This window comes from Glycine max, chromosome 10 (assembly GCF_000004515.6).
Source record: "Glycine max cultivar Williams 82 chromosome 10, Glycine_max_v4.0, whole genome shotgun sequence".
NCBI lineage: Eukaryota > Viridiplantae > Streptophyta > Magnoliopsida > Fabales > Fabaceae > Glycine > Glycine max.
In genome coordinates, this window is record NC_038246.2 from 10,207,719 (window position 1) to 10,233,844 (window position 26,126).

The 26,126-nt window shown below is 33.3% G+C and overlaps 3 protein-coding genes across 3 annotated transcripts; all 3 read left to right on the plus strand.

Moving 5' to 3' along the window:
* Nucleotides 1-14,321: 14,321 nt before the first annotated feature.
* On the plus strand, nt 14,322-15,441 carry LOC121172947 (protein ALP1-like). The gene is made up of 4 exons (XM_041006166.1): nt 14,322-14,402; nt 14,481-14,706; nt 14,784-14,946; nt 15,426-15,441. Exons 1-4 carry the CDS (start codon nt 14,322-14,324, stop codon nt 15,439-15,441), a joined length of 486 nt encoding a protein of 161 aa, XP_040862100.1.
* Nucleotides 15,442-15,595: 154 nt separating this feature from the next.
* On the plus strand, nt 15,596-16,213 carry LOC106794750 (uncharacterized). The gene is made up of 2 exons (XM_014762633.1): nt 15,596-15,874; nt 15,947-16,213. The coding sequence occupies exons 1-2, from the start codon at nt 15,596-15,598 to the stop codon at nt 16,211-16,213; spliced, it is 546 nt and encodes a 181-aa protein (XP_014618119.1).
* A 3,580-nt stretch (nt 16,214-19,793) lies between these two features.
* Nucleotides 19,794-25,482, plus strand: LOC100800415 (calcium-dependent protein kinase 26). Its single transcript, XM_006588822.4, has 8 exons — nt 19,794-20,462; nt 20,724-21,597; nt 22,775-22,918; nt 23,226-23,378; nt 23,760-23,875; nt 24,083-24,250; nt 24,594-24,818; nt 25,154-25,482. Exons 2-8 carry the CDS (start codon nt 20,754-20,756, stop codon nt 25,280-25,282), a joined length of 1,779 nt encoding a protein of 592 aa, XP_006588885.1. The 5' UTR covers nt 19,794-20,462; nt 20,724-20,753; the 3' UTR covers nt 25,283-25,482.
* Nucleotides 25,483-26,126: the final 644 nt, after the last annotated feature.

Sequence of the window (26,126 nt, forward strand, 5' to 3'; positions counted from 1 at the left end):
TAGAGCCCAAACCAAATTATTTTAACGTTTTCCCTCCAAATAGGCAAAACCAGCAGAGAATGTCATCCCCGTTGGTGTCACACCAACAAAGTCAAGTAACGGGAGCCTGTACTTGTTTGTTTTGTAGGTACTATCTATCAAAAAATACCAAATTACAAACATTGCATAACTTCACTGCATCAGGATGACACCAGAAGATATCACGTACAACATCTTCATCCTTTAATCTATGTCAATGAATATACTGATCTTGTTCAAGAAGCTTTATTAGTTGTTGCATTTCAATATTATTGCCTCTTATGGAATAACGGTATGCACTTCTTGCATTGTATATTTGTTTGATTGTTGTATAACTATTGACATTGTGCTTTTTCAGTGTTTTAGAAAAATATTTCTTGGTTTCATCATTGACTTTGTCATATCAGCAATAATTATATTTTCATTCTTAGTCAATCGACCAACGTATGAATGTCTAATTAATGACTTTGTCATTTTATGATTGTGACTCCCACACATTAACTTCCCCATCCATCCTTGGCCTCCAACCACTGGTTTCCTATGATGCTTAAAGGGACACCCACATTTCCTACTGCTAGTATCTCTTCTTACAAGATCTTTCTTCATATACTTATATTGACCACTCCTTTCACAACCAATTAACACAAAGGAAGTCCTTCCTCTCATCACCGTCACAAATCCAATTTCATAAGCAACAGATCGAGTCCAATGCAGCACATCATCTCGGGTAACAAACACCTACAATGCAATCCACACAAGTTTAGTGTTCAAGGGACATTCATTTTATTACTTTAATAACAATAAATCATATTAATACCTGAGAAGTATTGAACGCATAAGAACAATCAACATGTTCTTCATTCACATCAGCTTCGTCTTCATTTTGTTCATTCATATCAACTTCTTCAGACATTATACTGTCATACATCTATTGATGTTCGTCTATTTTAACAAGACATTCAAAAATTTTAATCACAAACAAACGACCCCTAACCGTATCATACATATACTATCACACAAAACCCTAGGTAATTTTTCACTGCATATGATATTATAAAACATTAAAATTGATAACCCTATATATTAAAAACCAATAACATCAACTTTTTCTACTTAAAACTGATAACCATATAATAGATAAAAAATTATAACCTAACCATATGAACTAAAATAAATTATATTATTCAACTTAACTCTAATTCATGAAATTATAACCACAAAAAACAATCAATTTTAGATCACAACAACTCAAATAAATTATACATAAATTATAAGTGCAAATTATTTTACAATTAATACCATTTCCAAAATATAAAAACAAATACTTACAAATTAATTATCAAACTACACTTATTTAAAAATATTTAAAATAATAATACTAATTACATTTCAAATAAACAAATAAATATATAATTTTTTTACATATTCATTTTTATAACAATCATATTAATATATTTATAATTTAATAAAATTAAAAAAAATCAAATATTTCTTTTAATTATAAAAAATATTAAAAATCCATATAAGTCATATGGATTAACCAATCTGTATGAGTTATATAGATTCTCATATGGATTAACCAATCCGTAAGTTATATAAAACTTATGGATTAATGAATCCGTATGTTTTATATAACTTACGGATTCTTTAATTCGTATTTTATGCAGAAAAAAAAACCAAACAACGCCGACGTACCTCCGTTAACAACCAAACCAACTACTACCACAACCACCACCCATGTACCTCCATAACACTTTCACCTCGACCGAAGCGGTACAATGGACCTCTCACAACATTGAAAAAACCAGAAGAAATCAAGAAAATGAACGCGTTAACGTAAAAAAAGTAACTTAAAAGGAAGAAAACACTTTGGGGCATTTTTGAAATTACCTTTTATTGTTGGGTGCCCAAGCAATATGCCTAGTGCACCTAGCAACACCCTACTTGGAACAATTCCTCCGTCCAACATTTCAGAAATAAGTCTCATTCCTTCTTCATATCTCCCAGCCTTGCAAAGGCAAGTGAGAAACATAGAATACGTTTTAAAATCAGGGAAGGGTCCTTTGAGTTTCATACGATAGAGGATGTTCCATGCATCAAAAGGCCTCCCCACCTTCATGTACCCACCTATAAGTGCAAAATATGTAACAATGGTTGGTTCATAACCGGAATGTATCATCTTCTCAAAAGTCTCAATAGCTTTCTCTACTTGTTTCTCTTTAAAGAAATGAACTATTAGTGATGTTTAAACATGGATGGTAGGTGTTATGCCTTTCGGTTTCATGGCATCCTCCTTGGCTAATGCCTCTTCTAATTGACCCTTGCGCAGTAAACCATGAACAATGCTTCCACACGTTAGCTGATCTATAATGGATTTCTCTTCTCCAACTTCTTCAAGTAATGCCAATGCTTCTTCCACTCTCCCAGCTCTAATAAACAAGGAATAATTGAAAGGGACTGTGTAGCCAAAAATTTTAAGAGAATTCATGCATCTCCTAGCCTCCAACACTCTACCAACTTCACATAAACAACCAAGGTAAGTTTCAATTAATTCTTTGTTGTAGAAGCAAAGCTTCATGGTGAATCAAAGATGATTCAAAGGTGTTTTGATGATAACAATGATGATAACAAAAGATGATGACAAAGGTGATGACAAAACGCTCAAAGATCAATCAAGAACAATTCAAGAGTTCAAGATAAGAATCAAGAAGAGTTTAAGACTCAAGAAGAAAGTCTAGAGACAAGAATCAAGATTCAAGGTTCAAAAATCTCAAGAATCAAGATCAAGATTCAAGACTCAAGATTCAAGAATGAAGAGAAGACTCAATCAAGATAAGTATTAAAAAGTTTTTCAAAACTTTGAATAGCGCATGAGTTTTTGACAAAACCTTTTACCAAAGAGTTTTTACTCTCTGGTAATCGATTACCAGATTGTTGTAATCGATTACCAGTAGCAAAAATTATTTTGAAAAAGTTTTCAAATTGAATTTACAACGTTCCAATTCTTTTCAAAAAGCTATAATCGATTACAATGTTTTGACAATCAATTATCAGTGCCTTTGAACGTTGAAATTCAAATTCAAATGTAAAGAGTCACATCCTTTCACACAAAAGCTTTGTGTAATCGATTACATTAATTTGGTAATCGATTACCAGTGTTTGTTTCTGAATAAATCAAAAGATGTAACTCTTCAAAAGGTTTTTGACTTTTTCAAATTGGTTTTAAGTTTTTCTAAAAGTTATAACTCTTCTTAATGGTCTTCTTGGCCAGACATGAAGAGTCTATAAAAGAAAGGCTTTGATTTGTTTTTCAACATACTTTACTTTTCCAATCAATCCTTTACAAGCCTTGAATCTCTTTGAACTTCTTCTTCTTCTTTGTACCAAAAGCTTTCCAAAGTTTTCTGGTTTTCTAAACCTTGAAAACTTGTGCTATTCATCTTTTCATTCTCTTCTCCCTTTGCCAAAAAGAATTCGCCAAGGACTAACCGCCTGAATTCTTTTTGTGTCTCTCTTCTCCCTTTTCCAAAAGAACAAAGGACTAACCACCTGAATTCTTTTGTGTCTCCCTTCTCCCTTGTCAAAGAATTCAAAACGACACAGTCTGAGAATTCTTTTGATTCTTCCCATTCCCTTATACAAAAGTGTTCAAAGCACTAACCGCCTGAGAATTCTTTTGTATCCCCATTCACAAAGTATCAAAGGTTTAACAGCCTGAGATCTTTGTCTTAACACATTGGAGGGTACATCCTTTGTGGTACAAGTAGAGAGTACATCTACTTGGATTTGACTGAGAACAAGAGAGGGTACATCTCTTGTGGATCAGTTCTAGTGGAGGGTACATCCACTAGGTTCAAAGAGAACAAGGGAGGGTACATCTCTTGTGGATCTTTGCTTGTAAAAGGATTTTTACAAGGTTGAAAGAAATCTCAAGGACCGCAAGTCGCTTGGGGACTGGATGTAGGCACGGGTTGTTGCCGAACCAGTATAAAAACTCTTGTGTGTTTGTTTCCTTCTTCCCTACTTTTTTACTTTCCGCTGTGCATTTAATTTTCGCTTTTACTTTCTGTTAAGTTTCTCTTCTACTCCTCATTCTCTTAACAATTTAGTAAAAGCCTTAGAAGAGTAATTTTTAATTAGTAAAGGTTTAGGAATAATTAATTCAACCCCCCCCCCTTCTTAATTATTCTGAGGCCACTCGATCCAACAAGTGGTATCAGAGCTGGTTTCTTGTAGAAAGTCTAACAACTTCAAGATTAATGGCCACTTTAGATTCTTTGTCTTTCAAAAAAATTTTCAGGAACATGTTACTCAAAGATCATGATGAAGACCAAGTCAACTTGTGTCTCATGACAAAATCTGATGAGAATAACAAAGAAGATTCTGTAAGGAAGAAATGGTACATAGACAGTGGATGTTCCAAGCACATGACGGGTGACGTATCCAAATTCACAACTATTTCCCCCAAGAAAAGTGGACATGTTACATACGGAGACAACAACAAGGGTAAAATTATTGGAGTCGGTAAAATAGGTACGAGTTCTTCTACTCCTATTGAAAATGTGTTACTTGTAGAAGGTTTGAAGCATAGTTTATTAAGTGTTAGTCAATTATGTGATAAAGGATATAAAGTATCTTTTGATTCTGAAAAATGTGTTATTAAGCATGAGCATGACAAAGATATAGAACATATAGGTTTTAGAGAAAATAATGTTTACATGATTGATCTAAAACAAAAATCTGTAAATGATAGATGTTTTTTAAGTAAAGATTGTGATCCATGGTTATGGCATAAGAGAATTGCTCATATTAACATGGATCATATAAATAGATTAATTTCAAAAGATCTAGTTATTGGATTGCCTAGATTAAAATTCAAAAAAGATAAGTTATGTGATGCATGCCAAAAAGGTAAACAAACAAAAGTATCCTTTAAATCTAGAAATATTGTTTCCACCACTCAACCATTGCAATTATTACACATGGATTTGTTTGGACCATCTAGGGTCATGAGTTTTGGTGGAAGTTACTATGCATTAGTAATTGTTGATGATTATTCTAGATATACTTGAACTTTATTTCTTAGTCATAAGAATGATGCATTTCATGCATTTAGAAGACTTGCCAAAGTCATTCAAAACAAAAATAATCTCAAAATTATCTCCATCAAAAGTGATCATGGAGGTGAATTTGAAAACAATGATTTTGAAATGTTTTGTGATGAGTATGGCATAGAACACAACTTTTCTGCACCAAGGATACCCCAACAAAATGGAGTAGTAGAAAGAAAAAATAGAGCGCTAGAAGAAATTGCTAGAACTCTTTTAAATGACACACCTCTTCCAAAATACTTTTGGGCAGAAGCAGTTAACACCGCATGTTATATTATGAACAGAGCCTTAATTAGACCTATTCTTAAGAAAACCCCATATGAACTTTTCAACAATAGAAAACCAAACATTGCACATTTACATGTTTTTGGATGTAAATGTTTTGTTCTAAATAATGGTAAAGAAAGTCTAGGAAAGTTTGATGCCAAGGCAGATGAGGGTATCTTCCTTGGGTATTCCTTACATAGTAAAGCATTTAGAATATACAACAAAAGAACCATGACAATTGAGGAATCTATACATGTTACTTTTGATGAAACTAATATTTCTTCTCCAAGAAAGGAGTTTGTTGATGATATTGTAGATACTTTGGAAGATACTCAAAATGAAGAAAGAAATCTGAAAAGAAAGAGAGATGATGAAGACAAGGATGATCAAGATGACACAGCACAAGAAAATGATAATCTTCCTAAAGAATGGAAAACTTCAAGAAATCATCCTCTTGACAACATCATTGGTGATATCTCAAAAGGGGTAACAACTATACACTCTCTTAAAGATTTATGCAATAATATGGCATTTGTTTCATTAATAGAACCTAAAAACTTTAAAGAAGCTATTATAGATGATCATTGGATAGTAGCCATGCAAGAAGAATTAAATCAATTTGAAAGAAATGATGTATGGGAATTAGTAGAAAAACCTTCAGATTATCCAATCATACGAACTAAGTGGGTATTTAGAAATAAATTGGATGAAAATGGTATAGTAATTAGAAATAAAGCTAGACTTGTAGCAAAAGGATATAACCAAGAAGAAGGTATAGACTATGAAGAAACTTTTGCACCTGTAGCTAGATTAGAAGCCATTAGGATGTTATTAGCATATGCATCCGTTATGAATTTTAAATTATATCAAATGGATGTCAAGAGTGCTTTCTTAAATGGTCTAATTCAGGAGGAGGTATACGTGGAACAACCTCCTGGGTTTGAAGACTCACAAAAACTAGACCATGTCTATAGATTAAAGAAGGCACTTTATGGCTTAAAACAAGCACCTAGGGCTTGGTATGAAAGATTAAGTAAATTCCTATTAGAAAAGAATTTTAATAGAGGGAAGGTAGATACCACCTTATTCATAAAAAAGAAGGATAATGATATATTGTTAGTACAAATTTATGTTGATGATATAATTTTTGGATCTACTAATGAATCTTTGTGCAAGGAGTTTTCTATTGATATTCAAAGTGAGTTTGAAATGTCCATGATGGGTGAGTTAAATTACTTTCTTGGACTACAAATCAAACAAACAAATGATGGGATCTTTGTCAATCAAGCAAAGTATTGCAAAGAACTCATTAAGAGATTTGGAATGGAAAACTCAAAACACTTGGCTACTCCTATGAATACAAGTTGTTATCTTGACAAAGATGAATCTGGTCAACCAGTTGATCCAAAGCAATACAGAGGTATGATTGGATCTCTACTTTACTTATCTGGAAGTAGGCTAGATATTATGTTTAGTGTATGCATGTGTGCAAGATTTCAATCAGATCCAAAGTTTTCACATTAAATGGCAGTAAAAAGAATCATAAGATATCTATTAGGAACAATTAGTTTAGGATTATGGTACCCTAAGAATTTTTTATGCAACCTAGTAGGATACTCAGATTCATATTTTGCTAGATCAAAAACAGATAGGAAAAGAACTAGTGATACATGTCAATTCATAGGGTCTGCACTTGTTTCTTAGAATAGCAAGAAACAAAATAGTGTAGCATTATCCACAACAGAAGCAGAATACATTTCTGCTGGTAGTTGTTGTGAACAGATTTTGTGGATGAAGCAACAACTATCTGACTATGGAATAGTATTAGATCACATTCCCATTAAATGTGACAACACAAGTGCCATAAACATATCTAAAAATCCAGTTCTTCACTCTAGAACCAAGCATATAGAAATTAGGCATCATTTTATTAGAGATCATGTTCTAAAAGGTGATGTTGTTTTAGAGTTTGTAGATACTAAAAATCAACTTGCAGACATCTTTACAAAACCACTAAGTAAAGATACCTTCTATAACATTAGAAGAGAATTAGGACTAATAGATGTAAGTGTTTTATCAAAATAAATCTCTATATTACTATGGTATTTGAACAATTTACTATTTCCTTATTTGCATGGTATGGTTGAGTAAGTTTGTTGTTTGACTATATGGGTTTTATAGTTAATCTATTTATGATTGTTGCTTCATGATTCTTGCTTCATGGATTGGTTGTTAGTTTCTCAATGAATGTTGTATGGATGTTTAGTTATTTCAAATTTGTTACGCACTTTGGCTTTTTGTTGATGCCAAAGGGGGAGAGAAATGAGATTAAATCAAGAACTCACATGAGTAATCAATGTAATTTTAAGATAAGCATAAATTCAAAAACAAAGGGGGAGAATTTATGAGAGTGATCAACTAGGAAAAAGTGTGTGTGTGTTTCTTGATTTCAGAAGTTGTCATCATCAAAAAGGGGGAGATTGTAGAAGCAAAGCTTCATGGTGAATCAAAGATGATTCAAAGGTGTTTTGATGATAACAATGATGATAACAAAAGATGATGACAAAGGTGTCGACAAAAAGCTCAAAGATCAATCAAGAACAATTCAAGAGTTCAAGATAAGAATCAAGAAGAGTTCAAGACTCAAGAAGAAAGTCTAGAGACAAGAATCAAGATTCTAGGTTCAAAAATCTCAAGAATCAAGATCAAGATTCAAGACTCAAGATTCAAGAATGAAGAGAAGACTCAATCAAGATAAGTATTAAAAAGTTTTTCAAAACTTTGAATAGCACATGATTTTTTGACAAAACCTTTTACCAAAGAGTTTTTACTCTCTGGTAATCGATTACCAGATTGTTGTAATCGATTACCAGTAGCAAAAATTATTTTGGAAAAGTTTTCAAATTGAATTTACAACGTTCCAATTCTTTTCAAAAAGCTGTAATCGATTACAATGTTTTGGAAATCGATTATCAGTGCCTTTGAACGTTGAAATTCAAATTCAAATGTGAAGAGTCACATCCTTTCACACAAAAGCTTTGTGTAATCAATTACACTAATTTGGTAATCGATTACCAGTGTTTGTTTCTGAATAAATCAAAAGATGTAACTCTTCAAAAGGTTTTTGACTTTTTCAAATTGGTTTTAAGTTTTTCTAAAAGTTATAACTCTTCTTAATGGTCTTCTTGGCCAGACATGAAGAGTCTATAAAAGCAAGGCTTTGATTTTTTTTTCAACATACTTTACTTTTCCAATCAATCCTTTACAAGCCTTGAATCTCTTTGAACTTCTTCTTCTTCTTTGTACCAAAAGCTTTCCAAAGTTTTCTGGTTTTCTGAACCTTGAAAACTTGTGCTATTCATCTTTTCATTCTCTTCTCCCTTTGCCAAAAAGAATTCGCCAAGGACTAACCGCCTGAATTCTTTTTGTGTCTCTTTTCTCCCTTTTCCAAAAAGAACAAAGGACTAACCGCCTGAATTCTTTTGTGTCTCCCTTCTCCCTTGTCAAAGAATTCAAAACGACACAGTCTGAGAATTATTTTGATTCTTCCCGTTCCCTTATACAAAAGTGTTCAAAGGACTAACCGTCTGAGAATTCTTTTGTATCCCCATTCACAAAGTATCAAAGGTTTAACAGTCTGAGATCTTTGTCTTAACACATTGGAGCGTACATCCTTTGTGGTATAAGTAGAGGGTACATCTACTTGGGTTTGACTGAGAACAAGAGAGGGTACATCTCTTGTGGATCAGTTCTAGTGGAGGGTACATCCACTAGGTTCAAAGAGAACAAGGGAGGGTACATCCCTTGTGGATCTTTGCTTGTAAAAGGATTTTTACAAGGTTGAAAGAAATCTCAAGGACCGCAGGTCGCTTGGGGACTGGATGTAGGCACGGGTTGTTGCCGAACCAGTATAAAAACTCTTGTGTGTTTGTTTCCTTCTTCCCTACTCTTTTACTTTTCGCTGTGCATTTAATTTCCGCTTTTACTTTCTGTTAAGTTTCTCTTTTACTCCTCATTCTCTGAACAATTTAGTAAAAGCCTTAGAAGAGTAATTTTTAATTAGTAAAGGTTTAGGAATAATTAATTCAACCCCCTCCTTCTTAATTATTCTGAGGCCACTCGATCCAACATTTGTCAGGGACATGTCCTGAACTAATTATTTCATCATATATTTTGATAGCATCATCAACCTGCATTCCCTTCCTCCCACAAAAGGCAATTATCAAATACTTGTATGTACTCCTACTTGGGCTATAACCATCAACTTTCATCTCTTTGAAACAATTCATGGCCATCTCAGTCAGACTTGTTCGGCCGTAAAGCATGATCATAATTGTCCATGTTTCTGATGTTATTGAATAACTATTTCTTCTCATTTCAAAGAACAGGATGCGCACGTGCTTGAAATCTTTGTTGCACCTTGCAATTTTGATTGCCATGTTGTACGATTCTGCAGTGTGTTGATATCCAGTTTACTTTCCCACCCATGAAAAGAATTTTAGGACAGAGCTACCATGCATATTGCAACTTTGCAATATCCCTATAACAAGTTCTCGGGAGAACTGAATGGTGCTTTTCTCCAATTTTTCTTGGATTAAGGACCGATGTGTAGAGGAAGAAAGAATCCTACACATTTCGTTAACATCTTGGTTGTTGTAAGACTTAAGATTTGGGTGTATTGAGGAATAATCTATTTCTAACTTGGATTGGTCAAATTTAACACCCTCTTCCACCTCAATTCTAAATGATACTTCTTTGTCTGACTCCTTGAACTTTTCAAGATCAAGAGTAGATGCTTTATGCATCTACTTGATTTTCTCTATACAGTAAGCTCTCCCTTGTTTTCCATGTAAGTTATAACCAAACCAAACAGTTTGTCTTGAATTTTAATCTTGGAAGCCTGCATTTCTAGCAATACTTTGACATTGTCATCTGTCTACGAAGCCTTGCAAAGCTCTTTAATGAATGTTGCATATGATTTCCAAGTGGGCTTGATGCCTTGGCACTCCATACTCTTACCCTGTGTTTGGATGGGGAAATTTAACCAGGTAAAGTATTTCAACAGAGATATTAAATTGCCTTTCAATAATCTAATATGTTTGGATGGGGTATTTTAAAAGTAATTAAAATGCTGTCATTTTTACAAAGTATTTTAATATACTAATTTGAGAGAATTTGAAATTCTCATTAAAAAGCAAAGAAATTAAAATTCCTCCCCGTATCCCTCTCTCAGCACACCACACGTTCTCTCTCTCTCATCGCACGCTGCACACCACGAGCTCTCTCTCCCTCTCAGCACACCATCACAAGCTCTCTCTCTCTTTCCCTCTCAGCAGCGTCACGAGCTACCACTCCCTCTCCGTGGCTTTTCTTCCTCTCGCTGGTAAGTTCCTCTTTCCCTCGTCATCTCTGTTTTTTTTTTTCAACTTTATGTTTGTTTGATTTTGATTTCATTTTTGTAGTTATAAGGGTTGCTTATTTTTTTTATTTATGTTTCGTTTTCTATTTTATTTATTTCGTTTCCGTGATTTTGATATGTTGGTGGGTGTGAATTGAATGGATTTGGAGTTGAGATAGATTGTGAGCACCATATGTTTGTGAATATGCGTCAAAGAGAAATAGAGAAACAAATCTATTTAAATTTCTTGAACTGTATGATTTTCTGGGGGTTCAAGGGAATTGGTTTATTTGGCATTTTGGTTATTTATTGATGGGGTTCAAGGGATTACATGCTTACAAGTATGTTCATAGGGAAAGTTTTGATTGACAGAGATTAATTTGTGTCCTAGAACTGGCTAAGGTCACGGAAGCAAGCAGGGCTTCATTAGTTTATCCTTTGTCAAGTTGGTATGCAAATTCGCTGGCTTGTTTAACTGTGTCTGCATAATAAGTTCATGAGCTTTTTCTGTTGAAGCAGTGTCTACATAATAGTATGATTGGTGTTGGTTGGGAGTTGATACATTTTAAGCATATAACATATATGAGGGGAAGATGATATAGAGGGATTTATCAGAGGTATGAGACAGTTTGTAAGCTGGTCACACTTGGAACAATTGTTTAGCCTAATACACCAAATTGAACTAGTAGTGGATCTAGAACCTAGGTTAAGGAAACAATTTATTTAAAAAACTGTGGATTTTGCCAAAAAAAAACTATGGAATGATATTTATCTATTCTTTAGGCTTTTGTAAGGGATTATTTACCCTTAGAGACAGCTTCAGAACCTGTGGGGATGTGAGTTACCTTGAGTGGAGAGTGTTTCTTGCAGAATGACAAGAGCATCAAACCCAAGAACTCTAGAACTGAATCAGCAGGTTTGGAGCTTTCAAGCACCAAGATCCTCACTAAGATGTAGGTTGGAATTTGGTTCTCCACCATGATGATGTCCCTTATGATGACATCCTTGGTTAGCTTCACACCACTTAGCTGAACTTGGTCTTGTAATCTTGTCATGAAGGAACCAGACACTTCCTCATTGAGATAATTGTGGAAGAAATCCAATAAGAACAAACCGTCAATGGCTATGATGTATAATAAGGTATCTTTCTTGAAGTCTAAGTATTTGTGGTAACTAGCACGGATGAAGACAAATCTTGTCCTTGATGTATAATAAATGCACAAGATTTCAAGTTTAGGTCTATGTCGCTAGCTAATGTTTATAATGATTAAGACTTGTGATAACAGTTTATCGAAAGTGATGGAAGGTCACCTGAATTACCAACCATACTGAATAGGATAGACAAGTGCCAAAAGCAAGAAAAGAACCAGAAATTTTAGTGGGAGACACATTGTGTGGCTTTATAATATTTGGCATCAGGTTGACATGCGTTGACCAGATGTGAATCTCAATGTTCTTATAGAAGGTGAGCATCATCGCTCCACCTATTCCCATTACAGTACCAACCACCTTGGCCTTTCCTGCTGATGTTCCCATGTTCAACCTTTCCAATCTGAGAATATATAGCACAAGTTAAAATTAAAATATGACTAATGTCTTTTGTAGGAGTATCATTTGTTGTCGATTTTATTTTGGGGAATATTTTTTAGATGTGTGTGTATATATATATATATATATATATATATATATATATAAGATAAAAGTTGAGAGATGAAGATAAATGTATAAAATATCGAATTGAGGGGGTTAAGAATTAGATATTTATACAATAGAATAGGGACTAGTTTAAGAGAAAGGGTGTATATGAAGTGAGAACAAGTAGCCTACCCAAAGCAGAGAGCTAAGATAAACCAGGAATGAGGTTGCATATTGTCGTAGCATATGTTGCACTTGCCAAAGAAATTGCTGCCACTAATAAATTTTGTTGTATGGATGCCCTGATGTTGCAACAAGTAATGCCAAATTCAAATTTAGTGTATGCATCATGCATGTACTAAAAATTTCATTTAGTACTGTATTCATTTTCTCTGCCTTCCAATTATATATTGTATTATATTTGACAGAGGAAGCATTTAAGTTGTTAATTGATTAATTAACCATACTCATAGGGTCTATGCATAAAGAAACACACTATCACGATACAAAACTTAGATACAATTTTATAGATATTGTTTGTATTTTTCTCTAATTATAATTTGAGTTTTATTTCAATAATTTACGTGATAAAAAGTTTGCATGCATACCACTGAAATAAAACTCTAATTTTGATTAAAAAAACAAATAAATAACAGTTAAGAAACTGTATATAGATTTTGTCCTAATTTTGATTAAAATCGTAGTTTTTTTAATTATTTTTTGTGTTATTTTTTAATTGGAATTGAAATTTTCCTTTGATTGATTTATATTGACCTGTCATATAGACTTTTATTACTACGTCAATCACTAAGATAAAACTCAATTTTAATTTTAATTCACAATACTTTTAAGTCTTTCACATTATGGTCATGTGCCCACAGTAAATGCAATTGCTGTCTTGATTTGCCTCTCTAATCTTGTGCCGATAAACTAAGGAAGGTGACAGATTATCTCAGGCTCTTCAATTCCATCCTTCATTAATTACTAGTTTATAAAGGTGAAATAAATTTCTATTACTATTTGTAAATACAATTTAATGTAAGCCTTCCAAAAAATAAAACAATTTAATGTAGTTTTAGTCTTTTTAAAATTGTTAATTTACCCATCAGAAATACCATGCATGAATTTCTAAAACACGTGATTCACACTACAGTTTCATTGTTACCCATGTTGTCATTGTTTTGTGATCAAGTTACACATTTGTATTTGTAGGCCCAAAATAGCTTTTGGTACAAGCGTTAACTTGGTCTAGTCTAATATCAATATATACACAGGGAGAGAAAAGAACAAGACATGATTTAATAGTATCATTGTTTTTAGTTGATCATCTTTGTATTGCACTAGTATCATTGTTTTACATCTTTTACCTAGATATTTGTTTTAAATCTCCAAATAATATATGCACATATTATCTTATATCATTATCATGCAGTTTGGATTGAGAAGAAATGGATCATAGCATAGTTAACACTGCAATGACTTCAAGAAAACGTAAAAGAGAAGAGTATAAGAAGATAATCTTATTAACTGCTGCTTGTGTTGTTCATATGGTCATTGGTGTAGTGACATGGTATCATAATAACTATTTTGTTAAGGAACCAACCCGTAATTGGGAACTAGAACGTCACAACTTCCTTAATCGTCTTTATAGAGGAACAAATAAAGATTGCATTGAACAATTGAGGCTTAGTAAAAATGCATTTTTTAACCTTTGTAGAATTTTACAAGAAAAGGGTGGATTAGTAAGAACAAGAAATGTTCCAACAACTGAAGCAGTAGCAATGTTTTTACATATCCTTGCTCACAACCTAAAATATAGGGTAGTGCAATTTAGTTATTGTAGATCTAAAGAAACCATAAGTAGGCAATTCAATGATGTCTTGAGAGCGGTAATGAAAGTGAGCAAAGACTATTTGAATTTTCAACCCTGTACTTTAGAAGGTGCGGAAGCAAACAAGTGGAGATGGTTTGAGGTAAGTTTATCAATTGTTAGGAGAAATTAGTTAATTATAAAATTTTCTTAGAATCTAAAAAAATTGTCTTGTTTGTAGAGATATATTGGAGCACTTGATGGGACACATATTCCAGTTACAGTTTCTCCTGATGAGAGACCTAGATATCGTAATAGAAAGGGTGATGTCTCTACAAATGTGTTAGCTACTTGTGGTCCAGATTTAAGGTTTATTTATGTGTTACTTGGGTGGGAAGGGTCTGCAGGAGATTCTCGAGTATTACGAGATGCATTACGTCGTCAAAACAAACTTGAAATTCCAACTGGTAATATTTCTTAGAAATAATTTTTTTCTTTTTTTTGGTCCAGTTTAAGTCTATGTTTGTTATTTTAAACATTGTAGGTAAGTATTTTCTTGTGGATGCGGGATATACCAATGGTCCGGGATTTTTAGCACCATATCGAGGGACTAGATATCATCTCAATGAGTGGATTGGAAACACCCCTCAAAGTTACAAGGAGTTATTTAATCTTCGTCATGCAATTGCCCGAAATGCAATAGAAAGGTCATTTGGGATCTTGAAAAAAAGATGGAGTATATTAAGAACTCCTTCATTTTTTTTATATAAAGACACAAATAAGAATTATCAATGCTTGTTTTGTGTTACACAATTTCATAAGAGACAAACAACAAACTGATTAACTTTTAGAAGTTCAAGACTTAAGAATTTTTATCTGTTGTTGATGAAGAGTTAGTCCATCAATCAAGGGAAGAAGTTCAAAATAATGTCATAGATGATATCACAACTATTCAAGCTACCGAGGAATGGACAGGATTTCGAGATACATTAGCTATGAATATGTTTGCTAACTATCAAGTTAGGAGAAACTTTGCTTAGGGATAGTTCTTTTTTAAATGTAATTTACTATTGCATAAAAACTTTGTGTGCTTTGTTACTATTGTACTTTTCTATTGAAGATAGACTTTTATGTACTTTGCTATTGCATAAAAACTTTGCTTGAAATATTTTCTATGATTGTGCAGTGGACTAGTCAAATGAATAAAGTAGGTCATATCTAATATTTGTTATGGGCAGGTTGAATAAGTGACATTAACTTCAATGGAGTCATCTAATGAAAAAATGACGGACAAAAGAAAAGTTTTAGGAAAAAAATAATAAGGAAACAAGAAGTTATTTCACATGGAATTTGGAAATGGAACGTGTATTGGCTGATGTACTTAGAGATCAAAGAAATTTGGGCAACAAGGGTGACAGAGGTTGGAAAAGGTCAGCATTGAATGTTGCAGCCGCAGTGTTATCTACAAGCTTCGATGTTAATGTCACATTAGATAATGTCAAAAACCATATCAAATTATGGAGATCGTGGTATGGTATTGTAAGTGACATCCTTGGCCAGAGTGGATTTGATTGGGATGGAACTAAGCACATGATCACAGTTGAGAATGACAATGCTTGGAATAAATATTGCACTGTAATTATTCTTTAATATGTTGCTATTTGTTATTCAAAGTAGATTGGATTTGACTTTTTCTTTGTTTTCCAGTCGCATAAATCGGCTAAACCGTTTCGATTCAAGGTGCTTCAAACTTGGGATGATATAGTGGATTTGTGTGCTAAAGATAGAGTCACCGGTCATGGAGATGCTATGGATGCTGATGAAGCGATGAGTAGAGAAACAAATGAAGTGGAATTCATGGGGTTAGGTGCTACTGCCATAGATTTAGAAGAACCAAGCTCTAATACAAAAGGAAAAAGACAAGGTTCGACTTCTTCTGGGAGAAAAAGAAGGAATAGCAGCTTCTTTGGATAAAATGGCGAACTCTCTTAACCGAATGGTGGAAAAAATGGATGGTAAAGTTGATGATGAAGATATTCAAGAAGTATTACGTGAGGCAGCTTTGATACCAGATCTTAATAGACAACAATGGGCTAAAGCTATTAAATGGTTAGCTGACGATACAAAGCAGCAGTTAGCTATTGTGAAAGCCCTTCCAATTCACCAAAAGACAGATTATGTTTTAACACATCTTGGAGGATGAAACTTGGTGAGTAACCTTTTGTCTACATTTTCAATTTCAATTTTCAAATTAGAAATTTGTGTCTTTTTTATGCCTAATCGAGCTCATATTTTCACTATAGTTATTTGTCTTTCCTCTTGTGACTTATATTATCTTGTTTCTTCTCCCCTAAATGGCAGCATTGGATGTTAATTATTCAGGTTCCTCGACCTTTTACACTTGATGATGAATGAAGATTATGGAATGAAGAACGTTGTTTTTTTTTTTAATTTGGACCTTGTAATTTTTGTTTAAGATCTTTGTTTGGAACTTGATTAATTAGGACCTTGTAATGCTTGTGTTGATTCGTGTTTATGCGTTGGTGCGTTATTAACAATTTGATGCGTTATTAACAATTTGAATTTTCTTCCCTTACGAACAATGAAATTAATATAATTTGAATTTTGTACGAGATAATTGTCCTTAAATTACATAATTATTTAATTTTAATATGTTTTTTAAAATTATTGCAAGACTAGGTAATTAATTTTTTAAACAAGAATAAAGAATTATATATCATTCATCTTTTAATGTTGCAGTATTGTTTAATCCAAGTTTTTTTGTGTTACTACAAAAATGTTGTATAAAATTCAAAATTGTTTAGCATTAAAATTATTTTGATTATTTAATTATTAAATATTTAAAAATTTTATTATTATATATTTTATAACATTAAATTTATTTTGAATATTTAACTATTTAAAAAGAGGGCGAGCCCTGGTGCAGCGGTAAAGTTGTGCCTTGATGACTTGTTGATCATGGGTTCGAATCCGGAAACAACGAAGTTTTTTATTTAACTATTTAAAAAATGACTCATGTTTATTTTCATTCAATATTGAAATTTTAATTTTTAAATAAATATTTAAAAATGAAAATTTGAATTTCATTGAAATTAAATTACTTTATCCAAACAAGGAAATTAAAATACAAGAAATTGAATTGCCTCATCCAAACAAAATATTTACAAAATGAAAAGAATTTAAATCAAGGCAATCAAAATGCTGTGAATTTGAATTTCCTAGAAATCTTTAAATTCCTCATCCAAACACATAGTTAAACATTTTCCATGCTCCAGATATACGGTTTTGTGAAACATGACCTTCAACCATAGTTGTTATTGCCATAATATCTGGCTTAATTCCTTTTCCCAGCATCTCATCATACAACATGCAAGTTTCTTCATACCTATTCAACCTTAAGAGATGTTGTATCAAGTCTGTATATGTGGAAATAGTAGGCACACAACCAGATTCTTTCATGCATTGAAACACCTCAAGCGCTCTGTCAGCATCATTTCTCCCCAAATACCCATTTATGACAATCCCATGAACCCTCCCATCATCCATATCCCTTCTCTTCATAATATCAACAATCTCTAAAGCATATGTAATCCTGCCTGCCTTACACAGCCTTCTCACCAAGTTCTTATAATTTTCAGGTTCAAGATCTAAATCTTTATTTTTGAGGTCACGAATCAATTCCAAAGCATCTTCAATCCTCCCAAAAATACAAAAAATCTTCAGCATACAGCCATGAACACAGTTTTCTGGCATCACAGGCAGTCGTATCATGTCATTTCCAAGCAAATTAACAGCTGCAACATCTCCTGATCTCGCCATGCAGTTCATGACCATGTTATACAACGTCACATCAAGTACCATATCCTTCCAAATCATCTGGTTGTAGAACTCCATGGCAATTTCTCGCTTCCCAGCACTGCATCCGGTTCACAACCGCACCTTTTCATATTTTCAAAGGCCAACAATGCTTCACTAATTTTATTTGCCTTTCCATAGTGGGTTATGATAATGGTCCACACGTTAACGTCCTTTTGGATTCCACACTCATCCATTTCTTCCACCAACTTCTTCACGAATGGAAATTCCTTAGCTTCTCTGGCAATGTGCAACATGGTATTGTAAGTCCGCATTGTGTGACTGTACTCATCCTTGAGCTTCAACCAATTGAAAACCCTCAAACCCAACTATGGCACCTTGAAGCACCTCTTCAACACCATGTCAAAAACCTCACTGTTCAACCCATAACTCAGATTCTCTAACATCTCCTCCAGAGTACTGGAATCATTTTCTGCTCGAACAATGTCATTAATCTCACCAACAACCCGGCTCACATCTAAATCACCCATATTTCCCATCTGGGCATCTTCAAAAATGCCAACATTCTATGCGGCATTTCCACAAACACCTTCGGTGCAAGCTGGTTGATCATTTAAACCCCCTTCAGAATGGGGTGTTTCAAGTGGAAACAAAAACCCAGATGGGGATTGGTCTGGGATCACGGTATCAGCTCCTAGAATCTCTGTGATCTCGATGAAAAGTGCGCGGGAAGCATCGATGTCTGAAGGCTTGTTGGAAAGTTGTTTTTGCGTTGTTCTGTGAGTGAATGTTTTGAGGCGTTGAAAAAAAATTCAAAACGTGGTATTGTGAGAGGAGAATGGAATCCAGGGATCGGAGCTTGCTTATTGATCTCATGGGGAACTTGAAAATATTGTTGTCACTCACTAATCAACTAATTGATCATCAAACATTAACCTTTTAAGACGGGGCTTTACGGAGTACTCTGCAATGGTCGTCAAAACATGTTTAATAGCAAATCTATGTTATAAAATGGCACATGAATTAAAACCATTTTTCTGGTAAAAAAGAAAATAAAGCCTATTTTAAAAATGGCCTCTTTTATTTTATTTTTACTCAATGTACTATGCAATTTTTTATATATATATCAACTACATCACAGTTTAATTATTATTTTTTATTTAAGTTTAGGTAGTCAATTTATCTAGTTCTTAATCCAATTTTTTCTATATATCCATTTAGTTAATTTAGACATCATGCCATTTTAATAGTTAATTCACACAATTTATTTCAATAGTTTACTTCTTAATCTTAAAAGTCTTGTTAATTTATTCTTATATAGTAAAATAAAAATTTATTTTTATAAAAAAATAAATTTCATATTATATATTTTTTATTAATTATTTGATAATGATAAATTTTTATTTAGATTTTTTTAAAATTAAAAAAAAAACAATGCATTTACAATTATGTGTTTGGAACCTGAGACTTTTGATTAAATGAGAATTGGATATAGTTAATAATAACTTCAAAGTTAATGCATTAAAAAAAAAAAACACTTCAAAGTTAATAAGCATATATTCACGATTATTAATTTGGCATTCAATTATTCATTAACGTGTGGTGCATATTGGAAGACACCGGCCAAATCACATGGCCTTCAATTCGCAAATCCATTTTCCTAATAATCCGAACACAAACCATTTATCTATCTATATTGATTTTTTTTTTTTTAAATCCCTAACACATCAATAGAGAATAATTATGAAAATGATCACCGGCGAAGGCCTGCTGCCGGCCGCCGGCGGTTGACCACGTTCTGGAGACAGATCGATAGAGATATTGCAAAGTTTGCAATTTGCACGTAAACGTGACAACCATGTTATGAAAAGCTACCAAATCTGAACCGTCCAATCTAATTGTCCCTTCCTTCTCAGCCCTCCGATTAACAACAACGCGTTTTCTCCATATTTTTGTTGTTTCATTCTAACAGAAAGAGAGAAAATAAAACCGCTATAACTTTTTGTGTTTCTTTTCCTCCTCTTTCCTTCTTCATTCCACGTTAAGCTCTCATTTTCACCCTCACATTTGCCTTCAAAATCAAAACCCTTTCTCCATTTACCTGCATTTTTCTCCTTTTCATCATTTTTTCACCCTTAACGTGTTCCTTGAAGCTGGTACCATAAAGGGTTTAATTTGTTCCAGCCATTAATGGCGGTTATTTTCGTGCTTCAAAAATCTTAAAAAGGCTTCTTTTTTTTCTCTTTTTTTTTTTTCATTTCCTTCCCATCTTTGATGCCCTTGTCTCAGCACGCTTGCATATAATTATACCATGTGGCAAAAACAAAACCTTTCTCCTTCAACGCGCATTCCGGCTTCAATTGCATTGCACCGTCGAGTTTTTAAGGTATCACAAACATGCATTTTTATTTTCTTTCCTTAGGACAAAACTTAGGTGTTGTGGTTCTTCAATCAGAATTAGAGTTTCACCTCGATAATTTACGTAATAAAGATTTGTATTAAAGATCAACGTAAGTTATCCAGGTAAAACTCCAATTCTAATTAGAGAATAGCATTGAAACACCCATGAAAGTGTATCTAAATTTTGCCCTTTTTTTCTTCTTGGAGGTGAAAAATGAAATGGGTTTTTTTTTATTTGATATATTAGATGCTTGGAACAAGTAGTATCTAGTGTCAGATGGGAAACAACTGTGTTGGATCGAGAACTTCTTCTAAAGACGTAACAAATGGCTGTTCTAATTCAAGTTCATTTTGGTGGTCACGCGGACACAAGAAAGATGCTTCTTCTCATGCACACAAAAGTGGCAACAAAAAGAGAACCAAAGCTGCGGAAACTGTTCAAAACAAGCCTCCAGAGATGGTGAAAATCGAGAGGGAGGATGTGAAGCCTCCTCATGAATCCAAAGAGACTAAACCGGCTTCGGAACCAACAACAACAAAGGAGCAGCAGCAGGCAGCAAAACCAAAGAGGCCACACAATGTGAAGAGGCTAGCAAGTGCAGGCCTTAAAACTGATTCTGTTTTGCTAAGGAAAACCGGTAACCTTAAGGAGTTTTACAATTTGGGACCGAAGCTAGGACAAGGCCAATTTGGAACCACTTTCCTTTGTGTGGAGAAGATCAGTGGGAAAGAGTATGCTTGCAAGTCAATACTGAAGAGGAAGCTTTTGACAGATGAGGATGTGGAGGATGTGAGGAGGGAGATTCAGATAATGCACCACTTGGCAGGGAGTCCTAATGTGATCTCCATCAAGGAGGCTTTTGAGGATGCTGTCGCGGTTCATGTTGTTATGGAGCTGTGTGCAGGGGGTGAGCTTTTTGATAGGATTGTCGAAAGAGGACATTACACTGAGAGAAAGGCTGCTAAGCTTGCAAGGACTATAGTTGGTGTCATTGAGTCTTGCCACTCCCTTGGAGTCATGCATAGGGATCTCAAGCCTGAGAATTTTCTCTTTGTTAATCAGCAAGAAGAATCCCCTCTTAAGGCAATAGATTTTGGACTGTCTGCTTTTTTCAAACCAGGTTTGTCAAAATGTTCCATTGTTTCTTCCCCTTGTGCAATTAACATCTATCTTCAGTAGTTTGCTTTAGGTTCTTATTATCAAGAGAGTTGTTATGGTATCCAAAGAAATCTAAAGGTTTTGATACAGTTGTTTTTTTGAGCCAATAGTTGAATGAGTTTGGTACACCAAAGAAAAGAGAGGCAAAAAGAGTTTCTCAGTAGTCAGTACCAAATCCCTTAAATTTCCAAGGGTAGAATTTATCTTTTATCAATTCTTTTTGTGGGCAGTTGATTTTGATCAATATCCATTAGGTGTACATTGTGCCTTGTGCAGTGGAACTTAATATTCTTCTTTGACAGAGTAATTAGGCTCTTTTTAGTGTGATTATATTAACAATGATGTAGTGATCATAGAGAATCACTAGGATGTGGGAAATGCTTATGTGCGTGTTCTACTAATTGGGATCTTGGGGATTAATATGATCTTTCCACCTTTATGATTTGGCGATTGATTAACTATATTTTTTTGCTTGTGGAGAAATCATTTTCATAATGTACCTAGTATGCAAACCAATGGTGTGTATCACATTTTTTGTAGTAACATATAATTGTCTTGCTTTCCTGGGGTTTTCTTTTGAAAAAATATATATAATAAAAACTGACACCAAATGTGATTACTTGACTTTTTATAATAAACAAGTACTTTCAAATATGCAAAAATTTCCTAAAGGGGAAATAATGAGATGTGAACTCTGCCATTATGTGAAATTCTAAGTTCAATTTATGCTAAGCAATGTTGTGTTGATAATAAAATGTGAAGAACAATGCACTGTAAAGGGTTAGCAAAATGATTAGTGTAAAAAGTTTCATACCGTCATCCAATCACAACTTATTATATATAGTAAATTTGTTGACTTTTATGATAATTACTTTAAAATTCATATTATCAGTGAATTATGATTGAATGACAATGTTTTAGTATTTACACGGTTAGTAGAGTTAGTGCATAATCATTAAACTCTAGAGAAAAAGTCACTTTTGTGAACAGAAGTACTTGTTTGTGCATTGGTTATGAGGCTTTGTTTATTTTGCATCCTGCTATCTTAGTTCCCCACTAAACTAATTTAACATTGCATAAAGTTTCTGCATTGTTCTACTCATATGATCGCCCCTAACTTTTGTCACTAATATTTGCAGGTGAAATTTTTGGTGATGTAGTAGGAAGTCCTTATTACGTAGCACCTGAAGTTCTACGTAAGCGTTACGGCCCCGAAGCAGATGTATGGAGTGCTGGTGTCATAATCTACATTCTCTTAAGTGGGGTGCCTCCATTTTGGGGAGGTAATAGTTCTTAACATAGCTAGCACATTATAATCCAATCATTTTGGCTTATTTTTTTTATTGATTTTTATTTGAATGCATTGATAATATAAAGGATTTTACATTTTCATCAAATTACATATTGTCATATCTAGTAAGTTTGTTAAATTTTATAATAATTATTATTTTAAAAGTCATGCATGAAAAGATTTCCAATTGTTGACAATGTAAAAGTACAATGGCAATGCATGAAAATTAAAAACCTCTTTTTTCCTTTGAATGTTTCCTGGTTTAACATTTTAATATTTATTCTGTTCCTTGGTAATAGAATCGGAGCAAGACATATTCGAGGCGATTTTGCATTCCGAACTTGATTTCTCATCGGATCCTTGGCCTGCTATATCTGAAAGTGCAAAAGACTTGGTTAGGAAGATTCTTGTCAGAGATCCTACTAAAAGGATGACAGCTTATGAAGTTCTTCGTAAGATTCTAGCCTATGTCCCTGTTAGATGTCAGTGAAACAAAAGTTATTAGTCTCATACCACATTTGGCATGTGATTATATTTTTTCCTCAGCAAAACCTTATTTATTTTCTTAGATGTCAACAGTTTTCTTTAATACACCTGCAGCACAGCACTTAAAATGAAAATATTTTTAAAAAGTTACTTGTTCAGTTTTTCATATGTTAAATATTTGTTTTATCCAACACACTGATGGGGTATATTGCATCTTTGGATGAAAGGTTAAGCATTGTATTGTCACAACCATAACTTGTGAATACACATTATCATAACATTGTTAAACTTGAGGAATTCCATCACATTGTTAATGAAGATGTTCTGTTTTTTTTTTTTTTTTGCAGGTCACCCCTGGATTCATGTTGATGGAGCTGCTCCAGACAAGCCTCTTGATTCTGCAGTTTTGAGTCGCCTGAAGCAATTTTATGCAATGAACAAACTCAAGAAAATGGCTCTAAGAGTAAGTTATTTACTATTCTATAATCCTCTCTCATGAGAATATCTATTTTTCTTCTCTTTAGGGATTGATAACTATAGGTTGTGCAGTTTTTACTATTATTTGCAAAGTTGAATATGCCAACTTGTTGTTGCTAGATTTTGGTGCTCAATGTTGGAAAATTTCTGCTTAGATTGTCAAATTTTGCTAAATTATTGTTGTTCTCTGCAGGTTATAGCACAAAATCTCTCTGAAGAAGAAATTGCAGGGTTGAAAGAAATGTTTAAGATGATAGACACAGACAACAGTGGTCAAATTACTTTTGAAGAACTCAAGGTTGGACTGAAAAAGTTTGGTGCTAATCTCAATGAATCTGAAATTTACGACCTTATGCAATCAGTAAGTATTCAGAATCATCTTCTTTATTCCTTAATTTCATAAAACATACATTTTCTCTATGTCTTTCATTTAGTGGGGCTAGTCTAGGATAGTAGGATTTCACATAATAATAGCGTGTTAAGAGGAAACCTCCAAAGATTGTTTTGCATTTCTCTCTTATGGGAGCAACTTATTGTTTACTATTTCATTCTTTATGATCAAGCTTGAAGAGGATTGTTCTAAGTATCATTTAAGAAGACATTTCGGTATAATTCAACAGTGGTCAAAATAGGAAAGCTAAGTCATCATTTTCTAGTGGTATATTATTTTGATCCATGGAACCCAATTTTGTTTTGGATTACAGGCAGATGTTGATAACAGTGGCACAATTGACTATGGAGAATTCATAGCTGCAACATTGCATCTAAACAAGGTTGAAAGAGAAGATCATTTAGTTGCAGCATTTGCTTATTTTGATAAAGATGGAAGTGGCTACATCACTCAAGATGAGCTTCAGCAAGCTTGTGAAGAATTTGGCATTGGAGATGTTCGCTTGGAGGAAATGATCCGAGAAGCTGATCAAGATAATGTGAGTATATACATATATTTAATAGTAACATAATTTATTGATTGTCACATAATGAATGAAAGAAGAAAATGAAATTAGCAAATTGACATTGGTCTAGCTTTCCTCCATTTGATAACATAATTCTGGAGTACTACCATTTGAAGGATAAGTAAATTAACATCTTCATCATAATTTCTCAACTGTGTTGAATATATTAATTTTACTTCTTATGGAAAGTACTAGGTGGTTATAATACAATTTTTAGATTGATTTTAAAATAATTTTATGCCATGATGAAATTTCAAGTTCCATTCTTCTTTTAATGACTTTGTTATGCTTATGTTATGCCTTCTCAGGATGGACGAATAGACTACAATGAATTTGTTGCTATGATGCAGAAAGGCAATGCAGATTTGGGTAAGAGGGTTCGAAAGGGTAGCACTAGTTTTAGAGTTGGATTTAGGGAAGCACTACCTGTATGTTAATTAACAAAAAGTGGATCAATTTCCCTTGTTTCTTTTTTCCCTTTTTTCGGTAAATTAGCATTTTCTCCACGGGTTGTTGTACTTAGTCTCTTGAGAGGAACTTAAATGACTCGTATTCCACAAAATGTTGATAGGCATGCTTCATGGATTTTGCCATCTTATGTACATTATGGATTAAAAAAAAAACATTGTTTTGGCAACAGGGTTGGTTTATTTTTCAAATTCTAATATTAATGTGGTATCTTAGGTTCAGTTAGACTAACATTTATTTGAGAGTACTACATGCATCTTTCTGGAGTGTAAAAAAGAAATTCAAGTTTAACAATTAACATGAGATAATGACTTGACTATGGAGTTGGTAAAGAGGACTTTTCAATGGGTATTTGTCATGCTTTTACAATACACATAGAGTTCAAAGTGTTATCATGACATGCCTAATGTAAGAAATATCACGGTCTATATTTTATTCAGAGGGTTTTAAGTTATTGCCTTATTGGTAAACTCTTATATACTTTCAGAATGCTACACACAATTAAAATATACAGAAAGAGCCGTGTATAAAAAGTTTGGGGCCTAAAGCAATTTTTAAAAACAAGTCTAAATGTCTAATGTTATATACTATATTGTAACAATTTGATATCAATTATTCATTTTGATAACTCACTTCAAGCCTTCAAAACAATGATAATGAGACCAACAAAGAAAAATAAGAAAGCTAAAAAATGATTTAAAGATATTATATATATATATATATATATATATATATATATATAAAATTGGAATTCTAAAGCAAAGGTTATGATTCTAAAAAAATAAATTGATGATTAAAACAATCTATTTTTTC

Excerpts from the sequence above, each read along its gene's own strand:
- LOC121172947 (XM_041006166.1), top strand. The coding sequence starts at position 14,322 with ATGAAAGTGAGCAAAGACTATTTGAATTTTCAACCCTGTACTTTAGAA. Across the intron at positions 14,403-14,480 it reads ACAAGTGGAGATGGTTTGAG|AGATATATTGGAGCACTTGA; the intron begins GTAAGTTTATCA and ends TCTTGTTTGTAG. Across the intron at positions 14,707-14,783 it reads CAAACTTGAAATTCCAACTG|GTAAGTATTTTCTTGTGGAT; the intron begins GTAATATTTCTT and ends TAAACATTGTAG.
- LOC106794750 (XM_014762633.1), top strand. The coding sequence starts at position 15,596 with ATGGAACGTGTATTGGCTGATGTACTTAGAGATCAAAGAAATTTGGGC. Across the intron at positions 15,875-15,946 it reads CTTGGAATAAATATTGCACT|TCGCATAAATCGGCTAAACC; the intron begins GTAATTATTCTT and ends TTTGTTTTCCAG.
- LOC100800415 (XM_006588822.4), top strand. The coding sequence starts at position 20,754 with ATGGGAAACAACTGTGTTGGATCGAGAACTTCTTCTAAAGACGTAACA. Across the intron at positions 23,379-23,759 it reads GACAGCTTATGAAGTTCTTC|GTCACCCCTGGATTCATGTT; the intron begins GTAAGATTCTAG and ends TTTTTTTTGCAG. Across the intron at positions 24,819-25,153 it reads GAGAAGCTGATCAAGATAAT|GATGGACGAATAGACTACAA; the intron begins GTGAGTATATAC and ends ATGCCTTCTCAG.